Below are 27,197 nucleotides of genomic sequence, written 5' to 3' on the forward strand. Positions count from 1 at the left end.
TGGATCAAAAACATCACTTGTGCTAACCTGCACTGACTTAACTACAGCCATAAAATTGATCAATAAAGAGCTAAATTGTACCTTTGGAATGGCCCTTGGAAGGCTTTTAACATTACTGAAAGTTCACCATCCAAAAGGGCTGTAGATTTTAAGAATAATATATGACCATGCTGTTAGCTTGTGCAAAATCATGATCATATTTTTGCAACCTTTTATATTTTTATGTAAAAGTGGGAAATCACTGCAAGCGTTGCAAACTCTCGACGAGCAGTGACTGAAAAGGTTAAAACCCCAGTGTCCTGACTGCATAAGTCATGTATGTAGAAATAAAAGCCATTAAAGATTTTATACATCTCTGCACAGGAATGTTCAATGTTATGCCTGAACTTCTGTATCGACTTTCTGTGGCACCTCCTTGCGCAGATCTTATAGAGTTTTTGGCCATGATGGATCCAGATTTTTAAGTATAAATGCTGTTTGAAAAGTTTGAAAACTGGATCAAATTTGCCATAATTCAAACAAACCTTTGCGGGCAACCAAGGGTGGCAAAAGGATGAAGATAATTTAGCTCTCAGAAATGCCACCCACATTGAGCAGCAATGATTCATAATGCCTTCCAGATGTTTCTTTTAAGCTGTAATGATGTGACGCTGAGACATGAAAAAACAAGCAGGTAAAAAAAAAACTAGTTTCATTACAGGAGGACATATTAATGTTGACATTTCCTCCCCTAGTTTGGGTTTTTCTTTATCAATGGTGAAGTCAGAAAAAAACAAAAAAACATGAAGCCGACATCCCTGCCTGTCCCAGTTGTTTAGGCTTTCAGAGTCTAGTGGCACATTATGTTATTACGCAGATTACAGAGATGGCCAATTTTCTTCTTAACCATCTATAATTACAGGATAATGATTTCCTTTGTGCTGTATGGGAGCCGACAAGGCAGGGGATCATCTTCCTGAGGGCCAAACAGGAAGTGCCACAGTGCTAAGGTACTTTCTGGTCTCAGATTGGGGCCAGACAGTTTAAGGGAGATGCCTGGCCTGTTGCAAAAGTACATTGACTTTCTAAGGGTTATTTAAGTTTGTTAAATTCTAAAATAGTATCTCAATGTATTGATTACAATTGATTGGTGATTATAGGGATGAAAGTACAGTAGTTGTTCAACAGTCTGGTTTATTCAGCATGGTGTATCTATTCTAATACTGAGCTGACATTTTAATTTTCACGTTCACTCATATATGAAGCGGAGCTCATGTCATGTGGGAATAACAGTGTTACCAATCCAACTATAGCAGTGACTCACCAGTGAACAAACAAAGGATTGTGTTAGAGCAATTTATATTTTTATACTTCTTCCTTGGAATGCACCTTTCTTTTCCTACAACTCTAAATGTACATATACTTCAAACAAACATATACAAACTGTTTTAAAAAGGATCAAACCAATTGATTAATGATAATAAAAACACATAAGAATTTGGCTTGATTACCAGAGCAGCAAGCTACCTTTCAGCCCCAGAGCCCAGGGCCCAACAAAAAGGTTATTGGGGCCAAGCAACTCATTGTTGCCCTCTAGCAGTTTAATCTGGCCATGACTAGAGTGCCCTTTCACTGCAGTGTTGAGAGACTGTGGAGTAATTGAAATTGAAATTGGATGAGAGGCTGAAACACTCCCATCCAGTGGACAAATACTGAATTACAAAATCTGGCCAAATGTCTGCATTGTGCAGACATTTGGCCAGTCCTCTCTACTTCAAATGACTGTTTGGAGGCAATGACTTGGTTTTAAGGTTAAAGGTAGAGTTAGGGTGAGGGTATGGGTTGTGGTTGGGGTTAGACATGTGGCTGTGATGGTTAAAGTTAGGATCAGGGGCTATGGAATGCATCGTGTCAGAGGGTCAATGATCAGTGCATGTTTCAAGTTCAAAAAGACAAACCACTCAGGAGACATTAGCTGCACAAGTCAATGTGATACTTTATTCATGAACCTAGGACCATATATATATAACACTGTATAAATACTCTATATATTCTACTTCCTTCTGTGATCTCAATAACAAATAAAAAATAATATTAAAAAAGCCACATGATTATATTTAACAGGCTGTACAAAAATAAATAATGTTTGGATATTCTGTACAAAAGAGAAACAAAACTTGATAGAAAAAAAAAACAAAGTGCCTTCGCAGAAGGCAGGAGAGACTTACTTATGAAGTAGTAGCAGGAGACAAGTCCCTCTTTATATCTCCACACACTCACACATTCCTCATGCTCACACACACACGCACACACTCTTCTTTGGTCTTTAAAGAGTTCCCTCATTGCATGTTGTGTAGACGAGGGAAAGATATGGCTAAAGGACAAAGTACGGTGTACTGAGGCATTTAGAGACAACTGGGTGTTACAATGTGCCACTGGCAAAAACAAAGCTGAAGTGCTACAGGTTTGTGATAAATAAACGTAGACTGGCAAGTTTGAACATAAACACTATGACTATGAGCTATCTTATTTTCCATACCTGATGGGGTGAGCAAGTAGAATATGAGCTATTCTCTTTCATTTGTTTCTTTATATACTCTGCAATAACCTCCCCCACCCCAACCCTTATGCGTCTGTCCAGCCCAGCTTGGACAAAAACATCATATACATGCATTAAAATATTTGGCACACACACACACACACACTCACACTGTCTCACATCATACATACACACACACACATACATACACACAAGCATGACATTGGCACGGTAAGCAGCATGCTTTTTTTTTTTTTTATGGAATCAGGAATGTCCATGCTTTCTTCTCCTTAATGGGAGGCAAAATGTGCCACTGCTGTGCTGAGGACAGACAGGCAGCAAACTGTAATCAGTCTTTGTTGCTGCAATTATGTGGCAGTGCCACTGTGGTTCAATGGATGGTTGGGAATGGAAAACTGTCAGTTACAGTCGCAGTCATTGTGGACCCATTGACGTGTGGGACTGTAAGACTACCTGGAACCCATGGACACCTACAGCACTCTTGCTCTGGATGTAAACATTCATTGGCCTCTTTAGATTGTTCACCGGGAAAAGGAGGCAGTGAAGATCAGAGTTTTTATCTGATTTCTCTCTGAAAGCTGGGTGGATGACAGGAGGTTAGATTTGTGAAGCAGTCCTTAACAGGCACCCTGATTGCACAGTTCCAGCAGGGGTCGCGGCCGGTCTTTGGGGTCGCAGCTGTCATGGGTAAGCGTGCGCCTGTCATGGCCAATGCAGCGCAGTTGGCGTTTGCGGAAGCCTCGGCCACAGGTCTTGGAGCACTCAGACCACTCTCCAAGAAGCCAGGAGGGGCAGGGCTGGGAGGCACAGGATCGTGAGGCCAAGGGGCGCAGCTCTTCTGGACAATCTCTGGAGAGACGACCCTGGGGGTCCAGACACACCACCTCTCTCTGCTGCATACCACCTCCACAGGTCTGGGAGCAAGGACCCCACTCCCTTAGGGTCCACTCAGCTCCACCCACCTCTCGGATGGCATTGATGGACTGGCGGCGGCCTCCATTGTTGTTGGAGGCTGAAGCAGCATTGTTGGGCCTAGGGGCAAAGTAGCTGTACTTAACTCTGGGCCTTGGGGCTTCCCCTACAGACAGCACCTGGATGGTGAGGGGCTCAGGGAGCGGGGCGAAGCTTCGGAGGCGCTCCAAGGTAGCAGCAGAGCCACTGTAGCGCAACAGTGCACCTCGCAGAGCAATGTCAGTCTCCATGGTCATCAGTTTGTAATCACCATTTAACAGATAGGTTCCATCCTGACGACGCACTGCCAAGTAGCTGTTATCATGACGACCATTGCCTGGGGCACGTTGCTTAACATCCAGGTGGGTGGCACCAGCAGGGATAGTTACAACATCCTGGTAACCAGGCCTGAAACAAGGACAGATGGCGGTCAAGCTTAGTCATAAAAAACAATGGTGACACACATATTATGAGGTTTCACTGTATAAGACTTTCAGGTTCCTAAAGCAAAAATGCTGTCAGCTGTTTACCTGGCACGCTCCAGAGAACCAGACACTTTCTTGCAGGTAGAGCCATCTCCACCACACACACCACACTTATCAAAGCGCCGGTTAGAGCCGATGACACGGTCACATCCAGCCTTGACACACTGGCCTTGAACACAAACTGAGGTGGAATCTGGGCTGCAGGGTGTGCCATCAGCCACCTGGAGGCAGGAGAGAGACAAAAATGACACTTAGGGGTTAGGTCTAGTAAAACTGTGAAATAAGTGCCTCAGTCAAAATGTAAAAAGTAAAAGTCTTTTCCCCAACAAAGCTGTAGCCTAAAGGGCTAAGAGAAATTACAATAGCTGATCTTTCAACTTGCAGGTCTGTGCAACAAAAGAGATTTTTATGAGATTTTAAACTAAAACCCTGAGAATCTGAGAGTGATAAAAAAAAACCACACAGTTTATTAATATAATATAGAATCTAGCAACTCTCACCTTAGATTTGAGAACAAAGAAGTATCCAGTTCCCTTGGCCCGGCACACCAGCTTGCAGCGGTCTTTGGGTGAAACCCCAGCATATTTAGGCACCCACTCAACACCCTCTCCTGAACCCAGCGACACTTGAGCTGACATGTCGTTGTGGGCCAGGCACTGTTCCTCACGGAATGACAGGCCTGAGAAAGACACAGTGAGATCAGATTTACTGCTGGTTCACAGTAAGAGTATTTTAAAGAAAGTATGGAACCGGTGTCAGTTATTAAGAATAAAATCTTATCCAACATTAATTATTCTATGTGATAACAAAAATCTCTTACCATTGGTATCAGGACAGGCTTCTGTGTTACAGGAGCGGTACTGGATCCTCTTGCCCTCACAGTACTTGCCCCCGTTCTTAGGCAAAGGGTTGTCACAGGCACGGAAGGAATACTGCACTCCTCCACCGCAGGTCCGAGAGCAGTCGCCCCAGGGGCCCCACACACCCCAACCACCATTGACAGGCGTCTGAAAGCAACATGAACATAACCATTACCATTTTAAACTGGGGTGAACTCAATATTTATTGATCCAACAGCAAGCAAAGTGGAGTTTTCAAAAGCAAGTAGCTTTTGGATAATGCAGTGCGGTTATATTGGCTCAGGTTCCTACCTGGTGTTTAGCAGCTTGGCTCTTAGTGAGACAATGTCCAGCCAGGCAGTAGCTGTCATGCCCACATGGCGTACCATCAGCCCAGGGGAAGTTCTTGGTCTGGCACACCAGCAAACCATTGGATGTAGTCACAGTGCACCACAGAGCTGCACATGTGGTGCTGAGGTCCGGGCAGTGCTGGGAGTCTTCACCAAAGGTCAGTCGACATTGATGGTCAGCGTCATAGACTGTCCCAGGCAAGGGCTGAGGGAGCGGCTGAGGTTTGACCGGCTTATCCAGCAGGCACTGACCATGGCCATTGTCCAGGAAAGTGGTGACCATGAGGGCGGAGCAGGGGGACCATGGCTGCTGCTGATCCAAGTTGGAAAGGGTGGAGGCCATCATGTGGGAGCCCCAGTGAGCACCATTGACCCCGGAGCACAACTGGGCATCATCATGAGGCATGTTGAAGACGTGGCCTGGGGAACAGAGATGAAATAACAGTTCTTTGAGCACCTGAGTCCTGTAGTTAAGAATAGCTAGAATACATAGTAACAGTCTCACACATGAGAAAACTGACTTTATTCTACTTACCCAGTTCATGTGCCACAGTAAATGCTGCTTGAAGCCCATCATCCTCAATGATTGAGCAGCTTCTGTCAGGGTCACACACTGTGCCAACATCTGCCATGCCCAAAGTGTCACAAGAATGGGCTCCACACAGGTCCTACGGAGGCAGACACAGAGCGAAATGAATATCTGAATACTCTTGAATGCTGCTTTCTTACTCCTTTTCTATTATTTTTCACACTTCCTCTTCTTCCACACCAACTTACTGTTCTGGTGAAGAGCACAGCGGTGTCATAGTGCTCCGGGTGTCGGTCACTTGGTGGGTTGTGCTGCCGCTGCCACTGGCAGAAGTTGCGGAGGGTCATGGCAGCGTTAGATGACACCTGGGGGCCGCGCTCCTCCTCATACACCACCAGCAGCTTCACCACCGCCAGGCTGATGGAGTTGTGGATGCTGGGGTGGCGGTAGAGGCGGGACGCCACTGCCATGACTGTCAGGAGGTAGGGTTTGAGCCCAGCACCGTGGAACTCAGCCATGGACTGGTCAGCCACCAGCATGATCTCCAGGTAGCGGGGGGTGGAAACAAAGCGCCTGGTCCTGTGGTGGGCTGAGGGGAGAGATAGACAGAGGTCAGACCAAACAGCTCACAGGTCATGTGAACTGACATCAGGTGTCAGTCCTCATTTCACTGCACTCTAACACATGAGACAATCGTTATTTTGTGTGGAACAGTCAGCGTGCTGCAAAACTCTGCCAGTGTTCTAAATAGCAGCTACAAAGGCTGGTTTTTTCAGAGGGACAGAGGCTCCAAAGAGCGCTCCGGATGTGCCTGGGGGAGCCTGGCTGCCGTGACTCAGCGTCACACCAGCACCAGCTCCTCCTCCTCAGGGTCCACATTCCTAAAATGACCTTCTCTGGTGGAAAACTTTGCGGGTGAGAATAAAGGGTGAAGGGCGAAAATCCTTTGTGGAGAAAAATGTCTGCCGGTGCTAGTAGTACCAGGAGGCGAGTTCACACGTCTCAGCACTGCCGGGCTCTGGCTGGCCCCAGCCCCGCTGCTCCCCTCCCCTCCCTCCGTCACTCCTCCTCCTCTTTCCCCTTGTTGAAGTTTGCCCCCCTTTCTCTTCTCCTCTCCTCCCCCCAGCCCTCCCTTCCTCTTCTCTAGCGCGTAGACGGCGCTGTCAAAAAGGTAGCTGAGTCCATTACGCATGCTGTGCACCCTGGCACAAGAACAACTCCGGCTTGCAGCAGTTTGCTCCACATATTCAGTACTTATGGGCTACAAGATAGGTTATCTGCTTGTTTGTGTACAGCTGTAGATAAGCTGGATGCATCTTACGACATTATCTAGAGTAAATAAATCAATTTCCCTGTTTCCTTTGCGCCTTTTAAGGTCACAGGTCTGAGAATTTCAGCTTAGTCTAATGTAAGATGACAGTCTGTAATAGAGTGTGTATGAGCACAGTGTTTCTGCAGCCTTACCTGTCTGGTCTGCGTCAGCGGCTCCATGCCTTGCTTCTTTCTCCAGATTCTTTGGCACCCTCTCCTCGTCCTCGTTGACCCCGCACTTGGAGCTCCCCTCCTCAGCCAAAGCCGCCCGACCTCTCCGGCGGATCATGTGGACATCATCCTCGGTGCCGAGGAACTCGCTGGAGTTAAGGGGCTGGATAAAGTACTCTTCACCCTGAAAGTAGAATCCGCCCCTGAGTCCGTGGCACAGGTTGAGCGCAGCGGCGGAGTTTTCCTCTCCATTCACTGTGCCCGAGTAGAAACAGCCCGGCTCTGCTCCGCTCTTGGGTTCCTGTGTCGGTTCGGACTCGGGACTACCCACAATGTGGAACACAAAACCCGGCGCCAAGAAGGTCTGGTCGGGTTCTAGCTGCAAGACCAACTCATTACCAAATACGTCCAACCGGTACACCCTCATCTCCGCCGCCTTCTCCTTCTCCTCTGCGGAGAGAGTCCGCCACGGTTCGGTGTCGCTCTCCGACCGGGCCGTGGGGTCTAGTCTGACCGGCACCACGGTGCTCTCCTCCCAGGCGCTGTGCGCCGCGCCGACGCACAGAATTAAACCAATGGAAACGCGTAAAAACCACATCATGTAGCTAACTGTGAAATCCGACAAGTGGAAAGAGAAACTGACAATAAAGTCTCTACGGGGAGGCAAGTAAATCCTTTAACAGGGGTTTCCACTATAAGCTACAAAACCCAAGTCTTTGAACTTCCACAAAACTGTCCAGACGCTTAAAAATCTAAAAAGGGATCAAATCCAGTGCAAAACTCATTTAAAGTTATGTGCAGGTCTGACTTGTTGCAAAAAGTCCTTTCATTAAATGAAAATAAAAGCTGGGTCTCAGCAGTAAATCCCAACAGGTCTCTCCCTCTTCAGAACCCAGCAGATGTCTCAGTTTTTTGCTCTCTCTTTGAGTTCGGGCAGGCTCTTGCTCTGCTGGCCCGTCTAGTCTGTTCTCTGCTCTTGCCTCAGACCAGAGCCGTCCCTCCTATATATCCCCCTGCCCGGGACCACCCCTTTCCTGAGGGCCCTTTGATGTGAGAGGGGCCAAATCCCGTGCGCAACGAAAACGCACCAGCGACCTGGAGCGTTGCCATAATAATCAATCACTGTGAGGATGGAGGGCTTTGGGCAGAGGAACTTTTTCTGCTTCTAACTCTGTTTGTCCGTGGCAGTATGTACATGTACATCCACAGCCCCGACAGATTATTACTGAACATACTCCACTGATAGTGATCATATAGCCTTCATATCATATAGCTATCATTTAACTTCATTCAAATACCTTCCATGTATCATTTGCGGATTTATATGAGTGGCCCAAATAAAAACCAAGCCGCTGTGCTCTACTTTCTAACTTACTGAGATACATGCGCTTTTTAAACTTCAGCCTATTCCAAGACAAATTAGTGTGACAGGCAGCAGTGGCTGATGTGGAGCAGTGTTGTAGTGTCAGTGCAACTGGAGAAGGGAGATGGCAGCAGGTCGGGGATGGTAACCATATCGTGCTGGCCGGGGCTCCGGGAGCCGTACTCACCTCCTCCGTGCCAAGCCGGCTGTGGTGCACCGTGGCCGGGTTCCGCAGCTCTGCTCCCAGGGGAGAGGGAGCAGAGAGGGGCCGCTGAGGTCTTAAGGTGGAGCGGCTCCTTCACCGGGCTGCCCCTGCGCTCAAACCAAGCCAGGCAGAGCCCCTGTCCTCCGGCTTCTTCCCCCGCCCGCCGGACTGTTCCTCCTCTGCAACAGGCAGGAAGAGTTTACGCTGGAGTTTCATTAAAACTAACTGGCAAAGCAGAGATCCTATTATCAACAGTGCACAGAGGGACATCACTAATAAGTGAAACTCAGTTCACAGTTCATTCGTTCAAGAACAGCTATATAGAGAATAGAATTAAAATGGACTTTCCATATTTTGCAGCAAAACGTCAAATCTCCACAAACAATGATAAAACAACGGTCAACATCAAAGGATATCATGTAACGAAATAACAATAATCAAGACGAAATTGTTATTTTATTGATTTCATTTTTTAACCATCAAGAAATAGATCCATCCTATATAGGCATCATTCCCCACTTTTAACTCACTGGAGCAAACAAACATCACTGATCAGTCTTTGAAGGGGCAGATTATAGAAGTCCACCTTAAGAGCAACAGGTCACACAAGTGAATAGTTGTAATTTCATCATTTTCCAGCAGATGGTAGGCAAGAGTTAGAGAGAATATCCACAGTGCTGCGGAGGTTTTCCAAGACTTTATGGCGCGATCGCACATTTCGCCGACAGGTGGCGCCTTTGTATCACATTTGGATTTTCCATTATAGTCTTGTAAGGCTGCAAGCCAGGAGCCACGGGCCGCAGGGGGGCGAACTCGGTACAGAAATAATGAATGAGTGGCCATGGTCTACAGTTTAGGACATGATAAGCAGGTGACATTTGGAAGTAGTCAAGTTGGAAAACAGTGTGAATTTATCTGACATTTCCTTTTCAGATGAATATTTTACATCCAAATCATATGATCAGTTACTAAAATATGTTGTATATTTATAGATTAACCTGTCCAACAATAAAGTGTTTACTCTACAATGAGAAACACTTTATTATTATTGATATTTTTTCCTGTTTTCTCGACTATGCTCTTATTTTCATAGGGTTAGTGATGATAGCTGAGTGTCAGCCTACTTTGACAAGATGACTACTGCAGTTGGAGTTGCAGTTGGTCCTATTATCAGATCTGCATATTTCATTTCAACATTTTATTTAATTTTATATGCTTAACACTTTTCTTCTTAAATTAAACCATTTCAATCATTTTTACTGGGAATGCAAACTGTTTGAAAGTGCTTAAGTGCATGTAATAATGCGACGACAACATAAACGACACAGAGACAAAGATATTTAAATATATAGATTTTTATGTACATATATTCATGTGGATGACTAGAAAAGAAACACTATATTCTTACAAAGGAATGATTCTGCACAGTCGTATTCCTAAGTTAAATAGTAATTTGATACAAAATTAGTATAATAAATAAAACTCATCTCATTGTTTTTTTATTCACACATACCAGTTGTACAAACAATAAATTACAAGTTCAGTGCTGTGTTTCTGTTGTTCAGCGAGAGGGGTTTCCCCACTGGAAGAGTCAGAGTAAGTTGTGTGTATATATGTGTGTATGTATGTGTGTGTGTGTGTGTGTCTGAAATACTCAGAAACTGTGTAACTGATGGATTGTTTCAATGGTGTGTGTCTGTATGTGTAAATTTCTGTGTAAATATGGTTGAATACTAACACATATATGAAAGATCTATTCATGTACAAAAATGTCTACATTGTGTAAATAAATCTGAACGTGTGAGGCGAGAAGAGAGAACATTTTGTGAGTGGTATGTTGACCCGGGTCATGTAGTATCTGAAAATGTTTCTCATGGTTTGTTTTCTCCTGCACAGGTGCCAGATGGGTGAGGTTTGCCACACAGGAAAATATGAAGGGCGCCGGAAAGTTTTAACACAATTACAGGAAGGTATTTCTGAGTCCATTAGGTTTGGAATCAACATTACTTTGTAGCGCGGGAGCTTAATTACCAATCCATGAGAGCATTATTTTTTTTACACAAATATAAATGTCTTTCTTATATTGTCCTAAAACAAAGCCTTGTCTTGTGGCATATTCAAATTATTTACACTCCAAAGGCATCATTGGTTAATGTGCCAAAGAAAATACTGATGATACTGTTTGGTTGGGAGGAGGATTTTAAAGGGTCAGTTCACCCAAATTACAAAAAAGCATATTTTCTCACTAATGCAGATAATTTTGTTTTTTTATTTTTAAAAGAATAGTTTGATATTTTAGAAAATGTGCTTGTTTGGTTTCTTCATGAGAGTTAGATGAGAAGATTAATACCACACTCATATAAGAGCCAGCGGCCTGTTAGCTTAGCTTAGCACTAAGTCTGGAAAGAGCGGCAAATTGTTGTTTTTACGCTTCATTTTTAGTATAGATAAAACAAGCAAGTTATGATGTGTTGAGTAGTTAACTTTAGAGGTGTTGGTAGGTGTATTTTTAATTATTGGACAGAAGCAGGCTAGTTGTTTCCCCCTGCTAAGCTAAGCTAAACTAACCATCTCCTGGCTGAAGCTTTATATTTAAGGGACAGACACAAGAGTGGCATCCAGCACATTTCTTAAAATGTCAAAGCATCTCTTTAAATTAACAGCAACATCACTTTCCAGGATCAGAGTTTCCCGGCCGTCACAGGGATTATTTCTTTTCTTTAATTTTCTTCTTTCTGTAGAAAATAGTTCCAATAAAACTGCTGACGGTGAGGTCTGTGGATTGTCTGTAATTGCAGGATTGTTTTGGGAGATTGATGTTATGGTGAAGTTTTAAATCTAAGTTTTCAAAGCTGTGAATGGCACAAATGAACTTCCAGTCATCTAATAGGGTAAAGGTGCCACACAGATATCTTAAAATGAATAATAATAATATTCCAATTAAGGTAATTACGGTAAGTGAGGAAATTACTTTTCTGGGTGACCTGACCCTGAAACATCCTCAGCCAGATGTCACAATATCATCGCTGCCCTAAGGGGCCACTTTCTGGCACAATCTGAATTATTTTTTGGCAAACTCCACCCATCAGGGTTGGAGACGGTTGGAAAATAATTTGCTAATACAGGATGCATGAGCAAAATAGAGAATGAGTGATGAAAAAAAAACAAAAAACAAAAAACAAGAGTTGAATTGCAAAAGGACAGTAATGACTGCATTAGTATCTCTCTTGCTGCCGTTGCAAGTATCCAGGGCACACATTGTCACACATATTAGCATTGTTTCCTAAACAGATTAACAGACAGACGACAAAAATACATTGACTGCCACAAAAAAAAAAACAAATACAAAAAAAAGAAAAAACCCCAAAAAAACAAACACAACAAGGACCGTAAACTTCCCAGCACCAGCATAATGATTGATACAAGTGGAACTGAGAGTTAAGAAGCTTCAAGACACAGTAGAGAACAAACACATGTTCACGGTACATACTGTATGTGCTTTCAACACAGGCCTGGGTGAATGAATGTGCTAAAACATACTCACAAAGACACACACACACACACACACACACACACACACACACGTGCACAGACACACACAAAAATCAAGCATTGCCCCAAATCTGAGTCATCATTACCCTCCATTAATGTTCAGGAGTGTTGTGGTTACTTTGCCCCTTTGTCGATTTAACTATTGTAAGCTTTGTCCTCTGAAGGCCACCGTACTCTAAATCACACCATGCTGCTCGAATACTTGTGTCTTTGGGGTAAACATTCCCCCCAAGAGATGAGCAACTCAGTTGGAAATTGTATTTATGAATCTGGCTTTCTTTTGGATGTTAATGACATAATGGTCACCACTATGGGTGATGCTGCTTCCCAGTTTTCAGCTGGACAGCTCAGTCAAATAAAGACACAGAATGCTATTAGGTGAGGCATATGTGTAACCCTGATCCAGGCCCGTCATGCGTATCTCCATCTCCTGTAACATGGACATTTCAGTCACTAAGTGGCTCGTAGAGATCTTTACAGGGAGAATATTGGTAGGAAATCTTCTTAGTGGCCAGAGGATATGGAGACCACTGTTTTATTCTGTAATGATGCCCTAATATACTCTTTGGTCATCAGTAGCACTCAAGTGGATTAATAAAACCTGATGGATTCTTTGACCTTTCTTGATGTTTTTGTGGTTGCTATGACGAGTCTGATACGTAGTCTAGCTGTCATGGAACAGGGCTACCATGCAGGAAGAAGTCATGGCATGGTGAGTAACGCAGGCTCTTGTCTCGGACAGACTCATGACAAAAGACAAAGGGGTATGACTTTCAAATACCCACAGTGATTAGAACACATGAAATAGCATAAAAAAGACACAACATGCATGCCATTACAGGGCAACTCACACTAAGCCTCCAGGGTTTGGAGACCGATGTAAAGACAATCAGTTATTGTCTATGTGGAAATGACATGCAACTCGAGTTCTTAGCTATGCCAGGGCAATACTTGTCACTATCATACGGAAACTGTCCCCCATTTTACTTGGGCTCGGTAAAGCTACTGCGATTCAAGGACATTCCTCTGGCTTATAGTCTTTGATTCTCTGCATGACTGGTCCAGGCGCTTTCTGTCAACATTCACAGTCCTGTTTAAGGGTCCATGTCTTAAATTCATTGGTCCATTCATTGGTCCTACATCCAGCACTTGAGACCTTTATCAGAAGTACAGATTACAACTTCTTCCTACATATTGTGTCTTGTCTCGTGAATCGTTTTTCCTCTCCTGCCTCCTCAACATTTCTTCACCAGACAGTGTTTGAAGGCGGAGGGGCGGGAGCCCAGTGTGCATCCTTTGGACAGTTTCCCATCCAGGTCCTTACACTGCACTGTCCGGCTCTGCCAGCCAGTGTCACATGTCCTAGAGCAGGTCATCCAGGAACCTGTTACCCACTGGGGCCCTGGGGGTGGGGTTGAGGGACCTGGGGCTGTAGGAGGCCCTGAAATCAGGATAGGGGGAGGAGAGGAGGATGTAGTGGTGCTACCGGTGGTGGTGGTGGTGGTGGTTCTTGTTGTGGTTGAGACCGTTGTAGTGCTCTGTGTAGGGCTTGACTTTGGGTTGGGGATGAGTGGAGCTGACGGCTGTTGTGGGGCCGTCCGGCGGGGCATGAAGAAGCTATAACGAACATCCAGTGGCTTTTTGGCGTCTGTTGCTAGAATCTGAACCACTAAGGGTTCTTGGAGGGCCCCGGGGCCCATGCTGTGAAGCCATTCGTCCCTTTGGCTCCAGCCACTGTAGTTTAGCACGGAACCATTGAATGGGATGATTGTCTCTGAGGTGGAGATCATGAACTTGCCGTTTAAGAGGTACTCGCCATTAGGTCGTCGGAGGGCGAGGTAGGCGGTGTAGCGGGTCTGGTCCTTGGCCTTGTGTTGACGCACCTTTAGGTGGGTGGAGCCCGCAGGGATCTTAACTACATCAGTGTAGCCCTTACTGTTTGGCAAGAGAGTAGATCAGATCAGTATTCTCCTTGTTACTGGCTTTATTTTGACGGGCTGACATGCAAATAGAAGTCATGCTGTTGTATTCAAACACGTTAGCAATTCATCAGAGATGCTGATGGTGATTAAGAACTCTGGAGCCACGTTAACCTGTTAGTTGCTGTGAATGAACTACAGGCCATTTCCAGTGTATTTGAATAATCTGACACAATAAAAATTGATTATTTAGGCTACATATCTATCTATTTATCTTGTGTGACTAAGAGGCCGTAACCATCTAAGCATATTGTGTGAGTGCAGCCAAGTCAGAATAGCAGGAGATTTTGCTGTGGTTCTCATTCTGCCAACATGATAAAAATGCAGCATTATTTCAGTAAACTTGTCTAAACTTACCATCACTACACTGCAACTCCCCTCACGTGGATGTATTATAATATAAGATTGTTCAAGTCTCTTTTTCTTACCTCTTCTTGGTGAAGTTGCCCACTACACGTATACATCCCGTGCTGTCTCCTCCACATATACCACACTTGTCAAACTGCAGCTTGGAGCCGATAATGCCGTCGCAGCCTGTCCGCACGCATTTCCCCTTCACACACACCGAGCTGCTGTAAGGCCGACACTCTGTCCCGTCTACCACCTGAACACAGAGTCACGGTATCAACATCATCCTTCGCATTTCTTTTTCTCAGGAAATACACTGCACCCTTTTCTTCCTTACTAACTCACCCTCTGAGAGAACACCACATAGTATCCTGTTCCTTTTGCTCGGCAGGTCAACTTGCACACGTCTTTAGGGAGAACTCCTGCGTATTTCGGCACCCACTCAACAAAGGTCTTCACCCCTTTAGGATCTGTCTGTGGACCATTGCGCACCTCACATTGCTCCTGACGGAAACTCTTATCTGGAGAAAAGTTCCAATAAAAGAGTTTTGAAATGAAGCATTATATATTTTTTGCAATAAATAAACATGAGCTTGCAATTATACTTTTATAATCAAGCAATGTATTCTCAGGCTGCCACACTCACTTGATGGTGGGCACGGTGTGACGTTGCAGGACCGATAGATGGCTCTCTTCCCGGTACAGTAGCGCCCGTTGTTCCGCGGTGGCGGGTTGTTGCACAGACGCTGGGCGAACTGCACCCCACCTCCGCAAGTCCTGGAGCACGCACCCCAAGGACCCCAGGAGCTCCAGCTGCCATGGTTGGATGCCTGAAAGAGGGAGGAGGAGAGGAGTGAAAGGAAAAGGAGAGGAGAGGAAAGGAAAGATGAAAGAGGAGATAAGGGTCGGGGGGGAAATGACAGCAGTGGAGAGATCAGAGAGTAGAGGGGGATGAAAGAGGACAATTAGTGCTTATCAGACATGTTGGAAGTCAGAGTGGTTGCTGGCCAAGGCACGTGTCAGAGGGAAAGCCCGAAGGAGACAGATTTTTGTGATAAAGGAAAATGTGGCATGCATTGTGGCTGAGGAAAGAGACAGAAAGAACGAGAATAACCTCATGTGATAATAACTAAAGTCTGTTAAAGGCGCAGCTCACATGCTTCTCCTGAGGAAGAGGCTGAATGAAATTCTCGAGGTAACCTATTTTTGTTTTTTCCAACCAGTTATACAGGAAAAATGACTGGATTTATCATTTCATGAGGCAAAGTTGATTTAATAATCCTGAGACTCTGTCAGGCTTCTGTGGAAACAGCCAGTTCATTTAGTTCCAATGCTCTTGAACTTCTTTCCACAGTAAAAGCTACTTAGTGTGCAATCACACTGCAAGAAATATTATGGAGGTTAAAAGACTGTGAAGTCTAAAATGGAGTGGGTTTAGCGTCGCTCCGAGCAGCAAACTAGTTGTCATACAATTCAGTGGAAATGAAGCGAGTCAGAATTTGGATCCACACACGCAGCCGCCTGCCAAGGATCGTGTCAGGCTCATCAAACGTCATGTGACAAATAAACACAAAGAAAATATTCTTTCCCTCCTTCCCATTCATTCTGACTTTCACTCTTTCTTCCCTCCCTGACACACATGCACGCACAAACACAGTGTCGACACTGCCAAGAACAGATTCGGTGCTTTAAGTCGTTAAGGCCAAATTCAATTTAGATCTGTTTAAGTAAGGCCAAGAGAACAAATAGCACAGATCAGCAGAGACATAAATAAAGTAGACCACACAGTGAAGCCACATAATGAACCCGTGACATTTGTCACTGTCTCCTTGTATACTTCATCTTTTTCTGCTCTGTGTACTGTAAATTCAGTTTATCCCCTTTTATCTTTGTCTTCCACAGACAAGTTTGTACAATGAAATGAGAGCTTAAAATATCAGTTTTGAGCTATAAAAAGGAATCTATTTTGGGTTTTAGCCATTTTTGTCTCCCTCGTCTCCACGTCCTTGTCCATACTCTGATAGTGTCCGTCCCTCTTACCGAGTAGTGCTTCTTGCGGGTCTTGTCCACGCACTTCCCCTGCAGGCAGATGCGTCCCTTCCCGCAGGGCGTTCCCTCCACGGCCGGCAGCTTCTTGGTCAGACACACCATCTGTCCCTGGCGAATCACGGCGCACCACAGCCGAGAACACACGTCCATGCCCGGGCAGACCGTGTACTCAGGGCCGAAGGCCAGGCGACACTGGCGGACGGCGTCGTAGCTCTGCCCTGGGAGCTCCTCAGGGCCAAGAAGGGGCTGGCGAGGAGAATCAAGGAGACACTCGGCTGTGGCAGAGAAGAAGAAGGAGGAAATTTTTAGCCTGAAATGATGCTGTTGCTACATGAATTATGCTGCCATTTTTTTTTTTAGCAAAACGCCAACAACAATGCTTTATGGCCGTCATGAATGAAAGTGCTTCACAAAACATTAAGTATGACTCATCTTGATTTCCTGCCAGTGATTGGCACTGCAACTACACTCTAGAAGAAGTTAATAGGATTGTAAATAAGAGATTACAGCTTTGTTTGGTAGTAAACAGCTCTCGGTGATATGTGCTACGGGAGAAAAGTTATCACAAGTCAAATTCCCATGGAGGTAATTTGTAGACAGAGAGTATAAAACTTCTACCGGCTGGGAAAAGTTCTCACAATTAACAGAGCTACAGATGTTTGCAAAACCGCACGGACTCTTTCTTTTTCTCCCACGCTCACCGTTGCCGTCGTCGAAGAAGTCAGTGATGGTTGCCGAGGTGCAGCGGCTCCAGGGTTTGGAGGCATCGATGGAGGTGAGGATGGAGGACATGAGCCGCTTGTCGCTGTTCACTCCGAAGCGCTCCTCGCAGAACTTGGAGTCGTCGTGGGACAAGCCGAGCAGGTGACCTTGGGGCGGAGAGGAGAGAGAGGAAAGGAAAGCCATTTTTCAGGAGATATTTTGAAAGGACAGCGCTTGACTCAGGTTTGCACATGCTGCAGGAATGAGAAAAGAAAACATACCCAGGCACGGGTATCAGGTGTATGACATCACTCAATACTCAATGTGATATTAATCAGCGAGAGAGATGTGCTGACAGATGTGAACGTGCTTGACCTGGCTACCCTGTGTCATTGTTTGTGTGTTGGTGCGTGTATCCATGCCTACCTATCTCATGTGCGACAGTAAACGCAGCGTGAAGCCCGTCGTCCTCGATGACGGCGCAGCTTCTCTCCGGAGAGCAGATGGTGCCCACGTCCGCCATGCCCAGGGTGTCACAGGAGTGGTGGCCGCAGAGGTCCTGCACAAAGGTGACACTGTAAGTTGAAACGAATCCATGAAGAAAGCGGGGAAAACATGCTTATTTCAGGGTTTATCTCAATAGTTTTACTGAGAGAAATGACGCCATCCTCCATCCATAAACATGATCCCAGTGACCCCAGCTCTCTAGGACCTTTTTGGAGAGTAAAATTGGCGCAGTGTCCCTTTAATTATTCTTCCACTGCTTTTAATGCCCACTTCCTTCCTGTGCCTCCACCATCTCTCTCCATCTGCCTTGCAGGATGCCAGAGCGCACAGTATTGATCTTTGTTTTGATTCCCACACATGTCCATGCAGATGAGGCCCCCGGGGAGCGCAGCCTGGCACCGCCGAGCGCGCAGATCAATCAGTTAATCATACCGTCGCATCAGCACACACACGCCTGCACATGTGCCTGTGTGCACGTGCATGCACACTCCCGATGCAATCTGATGTGCATGTGTGTTGGGCGCGCACGCATACACACACACACACACACACACACAGACACAGACACAGACACACACATGTCCCGTGGAGATGATGAATCGTCATGTTAAGTGGTGCTGACAGGGCCTGCTGGGTCATGTGTGTGAGGCGCTCTGGGGAGGGTGTTTACCCGTTCTGGGCCGATCGGTTTGGAACAAACTGCCTTGTGTTCCGCGCTCACACACATGACCGACTGGGTGGGACCACTTCACGCACACACACACACGCAAATACACACAGATGTACATGTAAATGAATGGGTGTTTACTTGCACATACAGAGCATGTGCATCACTTTATTGGACACACACACACACGCACACAAACACAGTACAGGAGGAGTGTGCCTGCTTTTGCCAGTGACTGTTGGATACATGAGAAGCACACAAAGGCTGAGTCTGACTGAATGAGTGGCTGCTGAGAGCCAGAGAGTTTTCCGTGTGCAGACAAGCTTGAAAACTATAGAAGAAAGCCGGTTTGTTATGAATCAGACAGTGAGAACGTATAGAGAAGTTTACCTTCATATTTGATCTGTTTCTCTTTCCCTGTTTCCCACACTCTTTCACCGCGACACCCTTTACACCTCCCTCCATTTCATTTATTTGTTCATTCATCCCCTCCCAGGCTCGAGTCTGAGAACAGTTTTTGTTTCGCTCTCTCTTATATACACAGCTTTCGTTGGTAACTAACAGGAAACATGTGGGTGAGGAGGAGAAAAATGGGAATCTCCCATTAGAAAGAAATAGTGATGTGTGAAAAATACCTGAAATGACCCCAAAACTCACAACCCTGTTGACTTTTTTTCCTCTTTTCTGATCTTTGTTTTCATCCTAAGGCCTCTGGCAGGCAAGAAAAGGGGGAGAGAAAGGGAGGGAAAGAGAAGGAAACAGGCGCTGGGGGGAAAGGATGGGGAGGGTGGGTGAGCCGGAAATTAAAGAGAAGACCTGGGAGAACAAGGAGTTACAGAAATATTGGCAGAAATAACATGAGAACAGGTGGCAAGCTGGTTGTCAAGGTCAGGGGACGATCAGAGCTCAGTGTGTGAGTGTGTGTGTGTGTGTGTGTGTGTGTGTGTGTGTGTGTTACAAGACCACTTGCAATCTGGGCCAAGGTGAGTGTTAAATAAACAGCCAGCCAGACCCACACCCACACCCACACACACACACACACACACAAAAAGCTCAGTGTGTGTGATGAAAACACACTGCAGGCTCTTTTCAACAAACCTGCCAATCAAAAGCTACAAAACACAGTTTTCTACCAGTGATGGACATGTCGTCAAATGATGTGAGACGTGCAACAATGATTGTCCACAGGTGAGTAACAGACACTGGGTGGGTTATTACTTGCCTGACATGTCAACTGCCTGAGACACCACATGGTAATTATACAGTGGTGGAAAGTTATTTACTCAATAAAGGACCTATAATCAATATTTTTACATTAAAAATGGATCACATGACTACTTGTATGTGAAAAAGTGTTGCTCGTGGTTATGAACCCACAGATAATTGACCCCACTGTGCAGTGCCCCTCAGCACTATGGAGCATTTTACTGTCTTTCAGCTCACTGTTTTGGTTTTACAGCTCACAACTTTACTGTTTTGGTTCAATCCCACTGCTCTCATTCGCGTCATTTCTTGGTGGCTACTTTCAGCCGAACACTTTTCTTGCGAGTTATTGGAGACCGGTGTCATGTGGATACAAACACGACTCCAAATGAAACGATTGCTGTTGCTAACAAACTCACTGGGTTTTGCTGCTGCAGCTGAAAACAGCAGGCATTTAAAGTGAGCCGAACAATGAAGTATATAAAAATCCAAATGAAGGATGTTGTTACATGTCCAACGACTGAAGGATATGAACCAACAGGAACCAGTGTAAGGTCAGTGCTGATAGAAAACTTCAGACCATGACTGTAAACAGGAGTGAAGAGGGCGAGGCTGAAGTGTTGTCACAGGGCAGAGTGAACTCTGGCCAGTTGACAGACCCGGGGGCCGGGGCCGAGGGTTTGGGATCCATGAGCTGTCTGCAGGTTGTCAACATACGGCAGACGAAATATCATGTGTGAAATATCAAGAACAGTTAAAACAAATAAGAGGGAGTTGCTGTGACGGGGGTGAGGGCTGGGAAATGTACACTTTAATGTACAGAGAGGAGAGGAGAGGTGAGGAGAAGGGAGGGGAGGGGAGGAGAGGAGAGGAGACAAGTGCTCAGGAAAGGGAAGAGTTCAAACTGGTTAATGATGTAACTATGTGTTAGACCCACGTGGAGGAAATGGACTGTGTATAGGTTCATGCTGTGTCTACATCAGTGTGAGCCTTTCATCCATCATCATTACATAATGATCTCTTCATGTTATTGTTTCACAGTTTTCTATTAAAACTCATAATTCCGAGCAAGTTGTAATAAAAACAAGATTTCTTCCTGAAGTTTTTGTTTGGACTTGACAGTGGTATTAAATCTTTTGCTTTTAACATCACTTTGATTATTTTATTAGTTTATATTAGTTTAGTTTTTATCATTGGGGATTGAGCATCTTTGGGTTTTGGGATGACAAGAGATTTTAAGACATTACCTTGGACTTTTAGAGACTCAGTGATTAGAGACTAAATTATCAGCAGATTATTCAAGAATGAAAATCATTAGCTGCAGCCCTTGTTACTAACCTCTCTGATAATGACCCCTGCTACTACAACACTGTCTGTGTAACACAAAATATTAAAAAATGATAAATTAAGACTTATTAAACACTATACTTTGCGTGTATTATTACATATTTGACCCTGAGCTCAGTGAAAGTGACCAAACATCCGGCCAGGCTGAAAAGGTCAACCGCTCAATATCAATGGCATCGCGAGCTCCTGCTAGAAACATCAATCCAAATATTTGAGCTGTTGCTGTAAAAGCATGAACACACATGTATGTCAGTATCTGCACAGCTCTGCAGCTCTCTGGCCACCTTACAGTGGGGCTTTGTCCACTGTCCGAGAACACAACAAGTGAACACAGCCGTGCGTAACGTTTAATGTTCCCATATACACAGATGCACTCTCAGAAGAGTCCCCTCAATGTGCCTGTTGTTTTGTTCTGGTGCTGGTATGTGCAGGACCGGGTGACAGCGCCACACGGGTCAGCTCACTGCGGGGACGGGGTGTTGGAGTAATTGGAGCTGACCACAAAGGGACGAGTTCGCTCCAACCCTGTGCACCCCCGCTGCACCCCTCCCACCCCGATGTGGTCTGACTTCACAGTCACTAAGTCTTCAATGAGCTTCAGTTCCAGTTCAGCAGACTACAATAATCAGGATTTACTCCACAGCAGCTCCAAATACAAAGAGGAAAGAAGACTTACACCACTATTTGGTTACCTCTGACATTCAGTACAATGGAATACAGGCAGACCATCTCCTATTACACATCTGAACTGAATCTACAGCACTGCCAAGTCCGTCTGTCTTTGTAAAGTCTCCACTGGGGCCACAACCAAAGTTATTTTCCTGAGAAAATAGTTAACACATTACTGTGCCTCGTATATCACACTTCTTCTCTTTTTCAACTCAGAGTGCAGCAAGGTCTGAGGTACCCGAGCCAAACAAAGTTATTTCCTCGCTGGCGTTCTGTCAGTGGAAACATTAATGGCTCTGTCCTGTTTGTAAAATGACGAAGTCTGTGCAGCTCTTGACATTGTATGGGGATCTTTCCTGGCAAAATGATTAATGGCTAAATGAAAGTGTGGTTCTCATAAAGAATAGGGCCAAATGAGCATTTTTCAAAATGTCAGCATCTTCACTTACCACATTTATTTCCTTTGTAGCACCTTAGCTGCCATTGGTGGAGACAAATTCCTCCAGAAAAGGACTCTTGCACCCTTCTTCCAATGGCACAAAGTGTTTAGATGTAAACAAACCTCAGCCCTGCTCGTCTGTGCACTACAATGATCGACAAGGTAAAGAAACAGCAATTTACGCACTCAGCCAAAACACGGAATCCAGATAATGGCCTTTAATAGCCAAAGAGTTCAGAGGTCAGACTTAAAGTAAGGTGGGGCTGCTTTCTTTGGCTTAAACACTCACCTCAACAGCATCAAGGTCACGACCCTAAACTCAAGTCATGCATTAGCTGTGTGCTTCCTCTGCACGCTGACCGAATTCAGCTGCGATTAAGCTCATTTGTTCTACAGAAATGCAACAGATAGGGATCACACCCCCGCCTCACAGTGTTTCCCAGAGGTCAGTGCTGTGTTACATGGCTCACAGTAGATGGTTATACACCCTGGCGACAGGTTACATCTGCAGCAGGACCTCCGGGTTCAGGAGTGAAGGTGAGATGTGTGTGAATGAAGGTCGGGAGACAGGTTTGTGAATAATGCAAGTGCTGCGACAGGCGGGACACTGATATCGGCTGTTTATGATGGGATGACAGGATGAGAGTGCAAGAGGGATAGAGAAGAATCCACAGCTCACTGCCTGTCGGGTTTCATTAGAGCTTCCTGTCCATTTCGCCTCAGCCCTCCTGTCCTGACGCTGCCTTTGAGGCATCTGGATTACAGTTTCCCTGCCCGCCTGACCCTGCCCACCCTGCCAAACCCAACTGATGATGGCACTCTACTTCGTCTTCCGCTCATGCCTGTGCAGGTGTAGTGGCAACAAGGTTGGTAGGGAGCCACGAGGTGGTTGGCACACAAGAGCTGTGCCACTTTTGCCAACATGCCAACCTCAGGTATGCACTACCGGCGGCCTTGCCAATGCATGACGCTGCCAACTTGGCACCGGCGCCAGTAGAGAAGGGTAATAAGGAGAGTAATACCTCTGGTGCATGCTGTTGTGTCCGAGCCATGACAAGACCTCGCATGACTTGAACACACCGCAGTCCAAGGCGAAGCTATCTGACGCCAACTGGAGCTAACCACTGTAAAGCCACACCCGGAGGGGTGAAAAATGCATGTAGATCTGCTGCTGCCCTGTGGCTTTGGACCAGGCTGGGAGGGAAGGAGGAGGAAGGAGGAGGAGGGGGAAAGGGGACGATGAAAGAGGGGATAAATGAGTGTGGTCTCGGTAAACGTATGGCTTCTCACAGGGTGGATGTGTTTGTTTTCCTGACAGCTCCCAGCCCCAGCTGACAGACGCAGGAGAAGTAACTGGGAAAAAATGTGCAGACTAGTGAGGGAGAGAGAGAGAGAGAGAGAGAGACAGAGGTAGAGAGAGGTAGTGTAAGACTGGGATGACTTCCTAATTAACTACAGTTTCAAGGGACTTTAAGTGATATTTCTGCAATGAACTCAGCAGCTTATTTCAAACCTCCTACCCTAGGAGGAATGTGCGTGTACGGCCGCGGGCATGCGCGTCAGATCACACAGGCTTTGGGGCTGTCAGGGGACTGGGAGGGGGAGGCTGGAGACAGAAGAGCCTGCCTAGAAAAACACCAGCGCAGGAAATACAGTTTTTATGGCCGTTTCACTGACGCTGCGCTGCGTTACGCACGCAAGACTCAGCACAAAAGAAGAGGCGCAAGAAACAGAAGGAGAAGGGAAACACTGAGTTAAGGAGGGGGGGTAGTTGTCACTTCTGACTGACTGTGATTCCACATGCTTAGAGTTTTATGTGTCGCTTCCCCTCCAGCTCAATAACCTGCGGCCACACTACTGCAAATATAAACGATGAAAAGGTGACGCATGTGCTCTATGATCAGTGCAGTGTGTTTAGTAGATTTACAAAGAGCCGCTCCGGGATCACTCTGCCAGGAGCTCACACTCAACCAGCTGCCACGGCGTGCGCCATCAAAACAAACCGTGACGTCACTGCCCTGGTTGGCATCACACCGGGGCTCTAAGCCCCCCCCCCCCCCTCCTCTGGGTGGCCCAGGCGCCTCGGCGAGCCTGCCGGGTGAGAGCAGCGGACAGGTGGAGGTGCGGAAACCGAGGGGAGTTTGTTTACCTGCCTGGTGAAGAGGATGGCGGCGTCGTGGTGATGCTGGTGGTCGTCGTCCAGCGGGTTCTGCTGGTTCTGCCACTTGCAGAAACTCTTCAGCGTCGCCGCGGCGTTCTTGGACACCTCCAGCCCCTTCTCCCTCTCGCTCACCGCGGTCACCTTCACCACCGACAGCCGGATGGGGTTCTCGATGCTGGCGTGTCCGTACAGCTTGGAGGCGATGGAGGCCAGTGTGAGCAGGTAGTGGTTCAGGTCCCGGCCGTACTTCGTCACCATGGACTCGTCCGCCACCAGCAGCAGCTCCACGTGCCTGGCGCGTGAGACCGACCGTTTGCGCCGCGCGCCGGGCTCCGGAGCCTCGAGTGGCTGACTGCCCCCCCTCCCCTCCCTGTGACCCCTGATCCGGCGCGTCCCCGCCGCATCCCTGTGACCTCTGACCCGGCGCGTCCCCGCTGCATCCCTGTGACCTCTGACCCGGCGCGTCCCCACCGCGTCCCTGCGCCCGTCGCGCGTCCCGCAGCTCTCGCGCCCTTCGCTCGTGGCCTCGAAGCTGAAGCTCTCCCGCGTGAACACGTGGAGCGCGCTCTCCGCGTCCTCGTCCTGCAGGGTGCGCACGTCGTGCTCGTGCCCCTCCGCCCTAATGACGGGCGTGATGGTGTAGCGCGCGCGGTTCACGGCGAAGAAGCCCTCGAGCCCCCCGCCGCACAGGCTGAAGACCGCGAGAGACTCCGTGGAGGAGTCCACGGTCCCGCGGTACACGCACTCCCGCCGCAGAGGTGCGGGGCTCCCCCGCATCATGGCGAGCACGTACTGGGGGCTGAAGTGCCGCGACAGCAGCGACTCGTCCCGCTCCATGTCCAGCTGGAAGCGGCGCCCATCCAGGTACAGCAGGTAGCCCACCTTCCCTCCTCCGTGGTAAATCCGGTCAATGGCCCGCACCACTCCATCCGTCCTCCGGGCAGGTGTGAGCAGCGAGCCGTTCGCAGGTGGAAGATAGAAACCCTGGAAAGTGGAGAGCCCGGCTCCCAGCTCAAACTCCACCGCGCACAGCAACAGTAGCCGAAACCAGAGCATGCCCCCGGCCAGAGCACCAAGGAGCCGCAACATTGTTCATTCCAGCCCGAAAAACATCTATGTATCCACTAAAACAACCCAGGAGCGGCCAGAGACACAACTTTGAGTATTTGTTCCTCCAAAAAGCGCATCCTCCCGGTGTCCAAACCCCCCATGCAAAAACACACAGTAGTAACCAACAGACGAGGAGACAAAACCATTGAGGGAAAAATGGAAAAGAAAAAGAGCCGCAGAGAGGAACTGTGTGCAGGCTGCAGAGCACTGAGCTGAACTTGGAGAACAAAAACACAAAGTTTGCTCTTAATAGGACCCGGAGAGAAAAAGTCCTGCCCCCTTTGCGCTCAATCACCACTCCTCCACCCCCCCTCTCCTCTCCTCTCTCTCTCGCTCTCTCTCTCCCTCTCTCCCTCAAATCAGAGTAAAGTCAAGTGCTGGAGGAGAGAGGAGAGGAGAGAAACCTGAACAATGCTGTCACTGGAACACCCCCCCCAGCAGAGGAAAGAGGAGCCTGTTGTGCTTTGCAAGTCCATCAAAAATCCTTATGTCATTTTGAGAAGCAAAGAAAGAGACAAAACCTACAAAGCTCCCAGGACCAACACCATTTATCTCAAGTTGAAAATGCCTCCATTAAACACCAGGCTGTTATTTTTACACTTTTACCACTTTGACTCTTTCAATAATTGAAGGCTGAAAGTCCAACAGGGTCTGACTGGAGAGTTTCAGCAAACTAGAGGGGAATGGATAATTTATGGCCAGTCCCGAATAAGAACTCTGGGAGTTCACCGTTCCCTGTGTGAGACATTTAATGGTGTGTGTTTGTGTGTGTGTGTGTGTGTGTGAGAGAGAGAGAGAGAGAGAGAGAGGAGGAGATGGAGGAAATCTGTGAGCATGCATACAGTAGGTGTTGTACGGCTGCACTTGGGTACTAGAGAGTAAAGGGGAAAAAGTGTGTGTGTGGGTGTGTGTGTGTGTGTGTGCCTGCAGGTGTGTGACTGTGCTTGGAACTGAGCTGGGACCTGTCTTGATTATTTATTGTACCTTTAGGGAAGTGTGGTGCCAATGGGATGTCATACCTAGGGGTGAGGGAGGGTTTAGCAATGCATACCTGACAGGGGCTGCACACACACACACACACACACACACACACACACACACACACACACACACACAAATATACAAACACACTCTCAGACTGGAGAAGTCTTAAAAGTTCCAAAACATTGCTCATTTGTTGAGTCACCTAACAGCTATTACCTTTGCACACCACAGAGGGGGTTTCAGTGTGTGTGTGTGTGTGTGTGTGTGTGTGTGTGTGTGTGTGTGTTTACATGCAAGAGGGAGGCCTCCCTTTGTGGAGAACCTGAGAACAGATATTACATTTCAACTTTGTTGCGTCAAGCGGTGAGAGCCCGTGTGTGATCTCCTAAAGCAGCGTGCTAATCCAAAGCCCCCTTCTACGTGACTGAGCACTGTGGGTAGTGTGCTGCAGGGATGTAGCCAGGGAGCGAGTGTGAGAGGGAGTGTGGGTGGACGGCAGGAAGCGCAGCCAAAAACCGGAACACGGTGTGCTGCCACCGTAAGCCTTGTCGCCCCCCCCTGTCAAATCCCACTGTGGTACATCCCACACCAAGGATACACTGTATTCAAACAAGCCTCCAGAAAAATGTCACTTGACAGGTCCTCAACAGAGCTGAAGTCATGTCCTCAGTGTTTGTTTTTTTTTGGGGGGGGGGGGGTTTAGGCCAAAAAGAAAGGCTGAAAAAGATCGATGTTGG

At 46.9% G+C, this 27,197-nt stretch overlaps 2 protein-coding genes across 3 annotated transcripts; both read right to left on the minus strand.

Annotated features, from left to right (window-relative positions):
- Nucleotides 1–1,955: 1,955 nt before the first annotated feature.
- Nucleotides 1,956–8,148, minus strand: adamts1 (ADAM metallopeptidase with thrombospondin type 1 motif, 1). The gene is made up of 8 exons (XM_071464989.1): nt 7,158–8,148; nt 5,942–6,282; nt 5,700–5,832; nt 5,127–5,584; nt 4,796–4,982; nt 4,476–4,654; nt 4,021–4,196; nt 1,956–3,898 (listed from the first exon to the last, which is right to left on the minus strand). Exons 1-8 carry the CDS (start codon nt 7,774–7,776, stop codon nt 3,157–3,159), a joined length of 2,835 nt encoding a protein of 944 aa, XP_071321090.1. The 5' UTR covers nt 7,777–8,148; the 3' UTR covers nt 1,956–3,156.
- A 310-nt stretch (nt 8,149–8,458) lies between these two features.
- On the minus strand, nt 8,459–25,906 carry LOC139609927 (A disintegrin and metalloproteinase with thrombospondin motifs 5). 2 transcript variants are annotated; one of them, XM_071464988.1, is made up of 8 exons: nt 24,355–25,906; nt 17,800–17,932; nt 17,373–17,540; nt 16,663–16,946; nt 15,269–15,452; nt 14,968–15,143; nt 14,703–14,878; nt 8,459–8,922 (listed from the first exon to the last, which is right to left on the minus strand). In XM_071464988.1, the coding sequence occupies exons 1-8, from the start codon at nt 25,453–25,455 to the stop codon at nt 8,595–8,597; spliced, it is 2,550 nt and encodes an 849-aa protein (XP_071321089.1). In that variant the 5' UTR covers nt 25,456–25,906; the 3' UTR covers nt 8,459–8,594. The 2 variants fall into 2 exon arrangements, with proteins under 2 accessions (XP_071321089.1, XP_071321087.1); XM_071464986.1 differs by lacking the exon at nt 8,459–8,922 and adding an exon at nt 10,083–14,230.
- Nucleotides 25,907–27,197: the final 1,291 nt, after the last annotated feature.

Source organism: Trachinotus anak, unplaced genomic scaffold (assembly GCF_046630095.1).
Source record: "Trachinotus anak isolate AG129_WGS33_773 ecotype Australia unplaced genomic scaffold, CSIRO_AGI_Tana_v1 ptg000026l, whole genome shotgun sequence".
Taxonomy (NCBI): Eukaryota; Metazoa; Chordata; class Actinopteri; order Carangiformes; family Carangidae; genus Trachinotus; species Trachinotus anak.